Source organism: Microcaecilia unicolor, chromosome 11 (genome assembly GCF_901765095.1).
Source record: "Microcaecilia unicolor chromosome 11, aMicUni1.1, whole genome shotgun sequence".
NCBI lineage: Eukaryota > Metazoa > Chordata > Amphibia > Gymnophiona > Siphonopidae > Microcaecilia > Microcaecilia unicolor.
In genome coordinates this window covers 203153439-203163723 of record NC_044041.1, presented here as the reverse complement: position 1 = coordinate 203163723, position 10285 = coordinate 203153439, and the positions used below count along the sequence as shown (strand labels likewise).

Here is a 10285-nt window from a genome sequence, read left to right as displayed (position 1 = left end):
CAGTTTTGCCTAAAATTGAAAACTGTTCTTTTCCAGATAATTTTGCTGACGCTTCTCCGCCTACCACTGTCTGGAATGATAGACCGATCGTTTCTGCCCCAAGATCTGAATATTTATCAATCCATCAGGAAAAAAAAAAAAACAGAATTCCACTTCAAGGGATGAAATTATTTTTAAAAACCTACTGACTTACTACAAAGATAAGGTAGAATCGGAGGAGAAATTTGTCTATCAGCTGTTAGTTGTTAAGTAGGAGAAATTAATAAACGCACAAGTTGTTAGAGGTCTGTAAAGGGAAATTGAGAAGTTTGTTTTATTATTCTAAAGTATGGAGTTACTCTTACTTATTTCTATATGTCCTGGGAGGGGGGGGGGGGGGATACGTATCCTGTTGATGGATGTGTGAGTGTTGCTCCCTTTCAGAAGAAAGGCCTGTTCTGCTGAGGACCTCAGTGCCCCCTGGCCATGTCCTGGAGCTGTCCGATGATTTATTGAATCGGTATTACAGATTAAAACAAGGAGAAAGTGAATGAACTCGCTTATATTATGTGACTGACAGCGGTGAGAGAAAGTGAGCAGGAAAACACTGGAGATTTGTTTCCACCGAACCCCTTCGGATCTCTATTCGCCTGCAAAAAGCCATCTTCCCACAGTAAACAAAAAGCATGGGATTTTGTGTGTCCTTGTTGTGTGTCTCCAATAGCAGCGCGTTTATTTGGGGACTGGAGATTAAGAAACTGAGACGTGAGTAAAACGTTTATATTTGAAGGCTTCTCAGAACCGCTTTTCTGTGTTGCTGTCGGGTACCAAATCACCTCAGCCCTCGAGTCCATTTTCTGTGTGAGGAGAATGCCATTGCCAATGTTCCAGATGCCTCTTAAAATCAGAAATTCACGTTTGGCAACAATGTCATTTTCTGGACACCACGCTGTAGTTAAGGAATACTGGGGGGGAAAAAAGGGGTGTCCTGGATTTTTCAGCTCACCTCCAAGTCATGTGTAAATCAAATAATAAATTTAGTGGGAAAATATCGATGTTGTGGTTTTCACTGAGCAATAAACAGCCTGGACTTCCTGTGTCAAACTTTCTGTGGTGCCCCAAGGACAGTCATTTCATGTTTCCTTTGAGAAAAACAAAATGCTCTAATTTGCTTACACGTTTCTATATTTGAGCAAAGTAAAGCGCGGCTGTGAAATCCTGCCTTGAACGTCCGTCTGCTCCCCGGAGTCCACAATAGTCTGATTAACTGCACGAGACTGGATTGCAGGGGAAATCTTTATACGCTCAACCCATATCACACACTGTGACTGTGAAGCCGTATTTCTAGGATTCACTACAGCAGAAGGGACGGCGGAATGGAAAGAGGATACGCGTGCAAATTCTGTGCATAACTTCTGGTTATTTTAAATCAAATGAACGTCATTTTAAATCAAACGAACGGAAGCCTGAGAGCAGAAATGAGCTATACCAGGCTGAATTATTTCTCTGATTCTATAGTTTTTTTGTGGATGACTCCTCACACGTTTTTAATCCGTGCTGTCAGGTCTTTTTTTTTGTTTTTTTTGCTTCCGTACAGTCGATATTAATTCAGGTCGATGCTATTTTTTTCTCTCATAGACTTCATGCAATCCCTTTCCTTTTAACGCCTTTGGAATTTTTGTTTCTCTTCCCAAACCGAGGGGCACCAAAAGTGTGGGGTTGACTGGCGCCCCCCCTCCACCCCCCCCCCAGTTGTCGCTCTGATGTCGGCTTCAGAAAGCACACAAAAAAATGGCTAACCCGGTTAAACCTGTCCTGAGCTGAATTGGAAATCACAGGCTCCAGCACCTTCATCTTCTGTTTTAATCTAAAATAACCCCTCCGGGATACCTGCGAGTGCTAAATAGGTGAACTGCTAACGATAAAGATCAAAGGCTTTGGGTGGGGGAGGGCGGTTTCTCCAGAGGAGACTACGGGCGGGTTCAATTTCTAAACTAGCAGAGGAGAATTTTTTAGAGAGCTGTAAAACCATTTTCTTTTAAGCAATGGGATCAGACAGATTTCCACCCCCCACCCACCCCCCGCAGACCAAGATTTGTTCGTTCAAAACGAACTAATTTTGAAAACTATTAAATGTTATTTTCGTCTCCAGGTCAAAAACGCTCTAATGAATTATTCACTCCTTAAGCCATCAGAGACGTGTAAACCAGTTTGTTAAGCAGGTATCATGAATTATAAGATTTAGGAAGTAGAGGGGAATTTATTAATATAGATCCTTAAGAAGGGTAGGGCCTGGTATATTTGTTTTAAGCAAACAGAAATTAGATGTGAGAAAGCTGTGGGAATACGTTCACTGGATGTAAATTGAGCCCAGATTCCACCGTGACTTTCGTTTTAAAAATCTGAACAAGGATAATGTTGGTAAAGGTGGGACAAGGGAAGCTTCTAAGACTTGCAAAGCTAATTCTGCTTTAAAACGGTTAGAATATTTTTCTGCTTCTGCTTTTGACCAGTGATGGGCTCAGCAATTTGGTACCCAAGTTGGGGGAGGGGGTGGGGGGCAGTATACCAGTGGTGAAGCCTCAGTACAGGCAGACTTTATGGGTGAAGAGTATTTAAAACCCCAAAAATGAGACTTGTATGAAACATTTCTTCCGGACACGGGTGCCAGGGGTTTTTTATCATTGGGGATGCCAAAGGCAATACAAAGTAACCCTCCATGGACACAATCACTTTGAGGCCTGCCCAGCGCTCCCTTGAAAGAGACATACCCCGGGAGTCACCTGCTTCCACCTGGACTCCAGAGATCAGAGCAGAGAGAGAGAGGGGCAAGAAATACAGAAAGATAAACGGCTAAAGGAGATCTTCTGGCCTTTCCTCCAGAGAAAGCAACATGAATATTTACTCAAGACGAGAAACAGGGAGAAGGTAAACAAAAGGAAAGAGCAGATCATTTCCTTACTTCGCTCTCGAGGGATGCGTGAAACAGAAGCACTTAAAACCCCGACTTTTGCAGTTCTGCCACAAAAGAGTGAGAAGGCAACGGGTGCTTTCCCTTTAAGGCGCGTTCCCGGCGTCTCCTGCGCGCTCCCGGCTCTATAACTGGAGTGCATGGAAATGGTTTTTGCTCAGAGGGACAAGAACTAAGAGCCGGGAACAAGCAGCAGGAGCAGGGCTTGGAAAGAACCCAGACTGTCTTTCTCGCACGGGGATTTGGGACCTTCTCTTCCATGGATCTGATGTTTCCCAGCAGATTTTAAGGATTTTCTTTTTCTTGCATTTCTTCATCCACTCTGGACCCTTCCTGCAGGGCCCCTCTCGCCTCGCACAAATGTTAGTTCACACTTACTCAGCCATGGTAAGTTGGAAGCAAAAGCGACGTGACCTCATTTGAAATGCACTTTTAGTGCATCACAGTGAGGTAACCTTATACCTCCAAATTGTAATAGATTTCAGCGTTTAACGTTGGCCAGATGGCAGCTTTAACTGGTCCTAATTGGTGTTTTCTGATGGTTTAATTTTCCTTTGGAGAATTGGAGGAGGAAACTCATTCACAGAGCATTTTTGACCGAGTTTCTCAGGGCTCTGGGGTCTGTTCCTCTCCTTTTCTGTGCAGGGAAAAGGACAGAAAGAGACACCTTTTGCAACCAGGTGAGACTTGCACGGAGCCAAACCCGGGCTAAGGATGAGCTTGTGTGCATTTCTGAGTGCACTGAGGAAGGATTAGATTCTTCCACTTTTTGCTTGTGTAACTTTGTACCTACCACGTGCTCTGAACTCTTTCTGCTTTCTTCCCGGTTTTAGGAGCGCCCTGATGGATTAAACGGGACTTCTGCGGGGGGGCGACTGTCCCAGCTCTCCTCCCTGAACCAGTCTGCCTATTCCTCGGCGCCCCCTCTTTGTCACACCCCAGCTTCAGACTTCCAACCTCCCTACTTTCCTCCTCCTTACCCCCAGCCCCCCCTGCCCTACTCCCAGAGCCAGGAGCCCGGCTACCCCCACCTGGCAGATCCCTACACCACCATCAGCTCCATGCACCAGCACCAGCAGCCCAGCTGGCACTCCCAGCGAACCCGGCAAGAGGAAGCGGGCTTGCTGTCTCAGTCCCACCGGGCCCTGGGCCTGGACCCCCGCAGGGAGTACGCCGGGGTGCCCCGCCTGCTGCACGGCTTGGGGGACGGTGGGCACGGGCTGGGCGATGTGCCCTTGGGACTTCACGGATTGGCACACCACAGCATTGAGGACATCCAGGTACTGAAGCGATGCTGCACAATTTCTCTGGCCTCAGGCCACTTTCCCCACAGGAAACGAGCCCCTTGGCACCTTGGCATTGCAGACGAAAACCAGCTTCTGCAAAGTTCTGGAGTGCCCAGTGCTTTTTAGCAGCTTAAATCCATGGTAGGCAGAGTTTGGGGACAGGAAACCCCGTCAGAGGAGCAGGGAATTGAGAATTAATTACCGAGATAGCTACGTTAGCTGAGATTCTTTTCACCCGGTTCCGAACGGCTTATTTTAGCCGCTCTGTAAATGTTCTTTTTATATATATTTTTGTAAATATGTTGAATGTTTCTTTAATATTGTGAGCAGAAGATGAATTAACTATGTACAGATTTAATTGGTGCCCTTGAAAGGGACACTTTGCACCTCACAGCTGTTACTCAAAAAGAGGGAAATACTGGTTTTCTTAAATAAGACAGAGGATTTTTTTCTAGACACTGTGCAAAGGTTATTGCTTGCAACTCCCTGGAACTTTACTTACCTTTAAGGCAACATAATGTACAATCATGTCTGTGGTATCGTTACATCGAATTGTTAAGTCACCAATGATCGTAAGTTCTCTGTGTTCAGCTTGTTTCAAATTTATTTCAGAGTCCACTTCTATAAAGTATGGAAATAGCCGGCAGGTTCAGGGTTCAGGGGGGAAAGATATTTGCAAAAAAAAAAAAAAAAAACCACAAAGAATTTTTTCGGCAGGCGTCGGATTTTTAGTTTGAGCTTTGGGCACATTTTTAAAAAGCACTTTGAAAACAAAAACCTGCCATGACGATTTAAAACCCCATAAAAATCGTTACGCTCCAAAATCACAAATATTCTGCTAAGTTGCTTAACAAGTCCATTTTTTTAGATGTAATAAATCGCTCCTAACGCTGCAAGTAATTTGCCACTGTTTCTCCCAAATCTAAATATTGGTTTTAATTTATATACGTTTAAGACGAAAGACAAGTGAAACACACTTTAGTCTGTAAAATGCTTATTTATCGGTTTACCTCCAGCATAGAAGGAAGTTTCACTCCACCAGGGTATCCGAACTCTAGATCTACCTATGTTGTGCTGAAATGTGCATTATTTCAAGGCTATATATGCACAGTATTTCATTAAAAAAAAAAATAGAACGTAGAAAATGCCAAAATATAGAAACAAAACCGATGGATGCAGAAAGCGTGAAAGTGGTTAAAAAGTTAAACTATAGCTACGTCTTTACCCTGAGATTTCTAGTTTCAAAATTTATCAATAGAAATCAAACAAAATAAAACATGGAAAAGAAAATAAGATGATACCTTTTTTATTGGACATAACTTAATACATTTCTTGATTATCTTTCGAAGGTTGCCCTTCTTCCAGATCGGGTTCTACATGGAATGTTGCTACGCTTTCAGATTCTGCGTGGAATCTTGTCACTCTTTAGCATTCCGGAATCTTGCTGTTCTTTGGGGTTCTGCGTGGAACGTTGCTACTCTTTGAGATTCTGCCTGGAATCTTGTTACTCTTTAGGGTTCCAGAATCTTGCTATTCTTTGGGGTTCTACATGTAGAGAGGTGTGGTAGCCGTGTTAGTCCACTCTTAAGGTTATCAATAGAAATCAAACAAAATAAAACATGGAAAAGAAAATAAGATGAGACCTTTTTTATTGGACATAACTTAATACATTTCTTGATTAGCTTTGAAGGTTGCCCTAAGGAAAGATCTCCAAAAGAAGCACCAGGGGAAAATACACCAGTGGTTAGTTATAGTCAAACTTATTCTTCAACAATTCACCCAGACGCTCCCCTTGGGAAATGTGGGGACCTTTATTCATGCAGCCACTTCTTGGAGGGGGGGGGGTTTGCCCTGTATTTGAGGCAACTTTTGTGAAACTCGTTTCTCCATGTGTATTTTCAGGCTATGGATGACAGTTCCGGGATGAGTTTGCTGGACCAGTCTGTGATCAAAAAAGGTAAAAAAAAAAAAAACCCTTTGTTTTTGTGTGTGTGTGTGTGTGTGTGTGTGTGTCAGTTATTCAATTCATATCACAAACGGATCAAGCTTGTTGGGCTTAAAGCAGTTACTGTATCAACAGCTGCAGCAGCTAAGCCCAGTAACCCTGAATCGCAAGTAAACCTTAAAGTTTTAGCAGCGTGAGCGATGCTTTTAAGAGTGGTAGCAGCCTGTGCCATTCGGAGCAGTAGAGCCCCAAAAATCCAAGTCCCCCCTTCCTTATACTCCGCTTCAAATTGGCTTCCACAGATGCGCAGACCTACTTACAATACAGATCTGCATAAGCCGGTATTTCTAGGTGCATTACACGTACACAGATATATACGGACGTTTATAAATGCCGCTCGTATTCATATACAGCTATAAAGAACCCCCCCCCCTCCCCTTTAATACAGGCGAACACTTCTCCCAAAAAAAACCCCTGCAGACACGTTTTACAAGGGGTCGGGGAGGACTTTGCGGATCCGAGGTGCCTGCTCCAATTTCCGGCCCGGGGCTGATCAAATCTCCGGTCTCATCAGAACGAAAGAGACCCCTGCAACTTTCCCTCTTCAAACTAATTACTGGAGGCCAGGCCTTCTTCCTCTGCACTGACTGCCTCATAAAACACCAAGAATGCAGGAAAATCTTTTTAACCCGGAGGCTTCGGGCGTCTTCCTGGCCCCTGAAAATGATGGGGGGAGGGGGGGGGGGGAGACGGCAGCTGCAGTGACGGCTGGTCCATACAATCTCCTTTATGTAAGTGTGTGGGGGGGGGGGGGGGGGAGGTTAGGCTTGAGATACACTTTTAGGACGTTGACCAAAGTTTGAAGGGAAGGTGGGATGGAGACATCGAGGTCCTTTACTTCTCTTTTCAGAATGAGGACCCTACAGATAGGAGGGGTGAAGACCTCCAGTTTCTCAGCAGAGCGTTAGCGGGAGCTCATGTATTCGTGCATGTATAGTTCTTGCAAAAAACAGCAGCTGAATGAAGAGTGCAAGGAAGGGCCTGAGAGGGACCGAGAAGGAAAATGTGTATCTGTCCAGGGCACACTGTTATTTTCCCTTTGCAGAGCACGAACTGTACAGCAGGGAAATGGCGTGCAAAAGTAATATTTACTAGCAAAGGGCATTCTATGAGAATCCTGGAGGAGGGAGACATTTTAGTTCAGGAATAAACCAGAAGTAGGATTTGGGGGATTTTGTAAGAAAACTATCTGGTGTACATACGTTGCTTCTGTTACTTGTTCTGACTTTTGAAGCCAGACAGGAGAAAGACAATCCATAGGAAGGCAGAATTAGACTAAATCTGCCTTCATTATGTTCTGGTGGGGCTTTGAAGGTTACTGTCATTACTAGGTACACACATGGGAAAGAAACCAAAAGAGGGGAGAATTAGTTTCAGACAGAGATAGGTGAAATTGGGGAAGTGAGGCTTTGGTGGCTTTACCTTCCTGGAGGGTCGAAGAATGTCAGATTTAAGCAGGATATGAAAGATCAGGGACCCTGTCGGACCCAGGAAAGCAACGAACTCCTTTTCGAATTGCAGCAAGGACACAACTGATCCCACTTATGAGATTCAGGGTGGGGGCCGTAGGAGCCAGCTCTGTGGATGCTGTGGGTGCTTGAGCACCCCCCAATATTGAGAGGATTCCTTGTATGTGCCCAGGGATGGGGTTATTGCCATTGGGCTTAGCACCCCCCAATAATTCTGAAAAGTTGGCTCCTATGGGGTGGGCTACATATGATGAATCTCATCCCTCCAGTTAGCCCAGGTCCCCCGGTGCCTCCCAGGATCTCTGCGCTGTGACTGGGGGGGGGGGGGGGGAAATCGGGGCGTTATACTGTAAATAGTTCGAGAGGACACTTGTAGGTTCATATTTGCTTTTTTACACAGCATTTTACTTCTTGTCCAAATAACCCATTACATCTTAAGGATATATTTTTAGGATACCAATTATGTTGGCGGATACCGGGGAAATTTTGTGTCCACTCGAATTTGTAGGAAGAAGTAACTAAAATCAACAGAAAGCACAGGTCTGGGCTTACAGTTCAATAAAAGACTAGTTCGACTCAAGTCAACCTCAGACCTGGTCTTACATTTCTTAGAGCAGGAGTGAAATTAAAGTGACAAGATACAAGTCTTGGAGGACAGCGTTAGATCCGATTAGATTGACATTCATTGGCATTTCATTTTTGAAGTGGGAAAAGTGAACCAGGCTTGTCCAAATAATTGGAACCAAACAAATAATTAATTAATGATAAAATCAACACAGTTTATTAATATTTCCTGGTCTAATCTTGCATTTAGGCTGAAAAACAGAAGGCTTGAAATGGCAACATAAAGTTGGTCTTAAAAAAGACCGATGTGTCAAAACGTGAGGCACTTATTTGGACAAGCCTGGTTCACTTTTCCTTTTACTTCTGTTTGCTGCCCCCCTGGGATCTATTGAGTTCTCCACAGACATGGATTCTCTTTAGCATTTCATTTTTGAGACAGCCAAATCGGATTCACTCTTCACATTTAACAGGAGGGGGGTCGTTTATCAAGAGCAGAATATTAGACCCCCCCATCCCCCAAGCAAACTCCTCCTTGAAGAGGTGGAATAATGTTTTATATGAATTAACCTGCGTGTCCAGGCAACTATATATCCCCATTATAATAAATCCTACATAACTGTCAAAGTAATTTCTCTTACTGTATGTAAGACCCAGATACCCCCCAAAAATTTCATTTCAAAATGTAAGGGAAAACTTTTGAGTTGAAATTTGATATATATAAATATATATTTATTTTTTTTTCAAAGAAAACTCTTTGGCTTTGGTCGCTTTATCTGTGTCTGTTAGAAGTTTTTCTCCTCTATTTAGGTTTAATCCAAAACCATGGGTGACGGGCCTTAAAGCTATAAACATGTATTAAAACATCCATCTGTAAAATAAGAGCATTTTTTTTGTTTAAAAAAAACTAAAGCAACAGACTTTAAACGAATTTACTTTTCTTCCGGCCAATTCCTAATCTGAAGTTTAAGTTTTCATGTGATCAAGTTACCAGCCTGTGGCCAGGCGGACCTAGGAAAAGGTAAATCCAGTGAAGGCCGAACACCCTGTCAGTTTTCTCTCTCTTTCATTTGGGGAAAAGCTAAAATAGTTCAGAAAAACTTCTTTCAAATGCTGCAGCATCTTTTTGAAGACGTAGCCTGCACGTGGGAAAAGTCCCTTTCCTGTAAGCATTTCTTTCACATATATTTTTGTAGCTTAGGCCCCTTCGTCCGCAGCCCCCAAGTATAGGCTCTAAAATTGGAAAAATACAGGAAACAAAAGATGCAGCGCTTGAATCCCATCGATCTCGAACATCCTAACCAACTATCAGAATTGAAAAGCACTAAATATGCCAATTCTGGCCCAGAACCTAGGGGAAGACCAAAGGGGGGTCCCTTAACCCGCCCAACATATCTATCATTTATAGCCAGGAAACCAGCCGACGCCCACCTTTATAATCAAACTAATATGTGCCAGGAATATTTGATTTTGTAGACAGACACAGCTAGAAAGCTAAAAAGAAAAGCGAGTTTGCACCTCTTGCTTCTGCTTAAAATATTCTCCATAATGTACAGGTTTTTTTAATACCTGCTGAACATGTCGTCTGCCTGCAAAGCAAAGCCCTCTGGTTAAAATACCTCAGCTCTGTAAAATATTATTCTAATAAAGCCTTCAACTGCCTGTTATTGAGAGCATTTGTAACAAGACAGATTTATACCGCAATCCGATAACTCGTATGAAATATTTAAGCTTTGCTGTCTGCGCTTCTGCGTTTTGCATATATAACACAAAATATGCGGATTGCTAGTTATGCATGTGGATGTTTTCACGTGTGTCAAGCGTGCAATCTGGACAAAGCTGGGATTAAAAGCCTCGCCGACTGCAGTGTCCTGTAAAGAAAAGTTTAAAACAGAGGGAAGGAGGACTTTTTGGCTCCGATTAAGACAGTTTCTTGCAAACACTCCACAATTTATTGCACCCTGTGAACACACACAATGCAGAAAGCAAGGACATCCCGCCCCTCTCAATATGT

At 43.5% G+C, this 10285-nt stretch overlaps 1 protein-coding gene across 2 annotated transcripts in view; it reads left to right on the top strand.

Annotated features, from left to right (window-relative positions):
* Positions 1-3122: 3122 nt before the first annotated feature.
* TFAP2E (transcription factor AP-2 epsilon) overlaps positions 3123-10285 on the top strand; it is a 48738-nt gene continuing 41575 nt past the window's right edge. For both annotated transcript variants that reach the window (XM_030219201.1, XM_030219200.1), the window contains exons 1-3: positions 3123-3337; positions 3784-4230; positions 6139-6193. In XM_030219201.1, the coding sequence (XP_030075061.1) occupies positions 3311-3337; positions 3784-4230; positions 6139-6193 (529 nt within the window). In that variant the 5' untranslated portion in view covers positions 3123-3310. The remainder of the gene's footprint in view (positions 3338-3783; positions 4231-6138; positions 6194-10285) is intronic.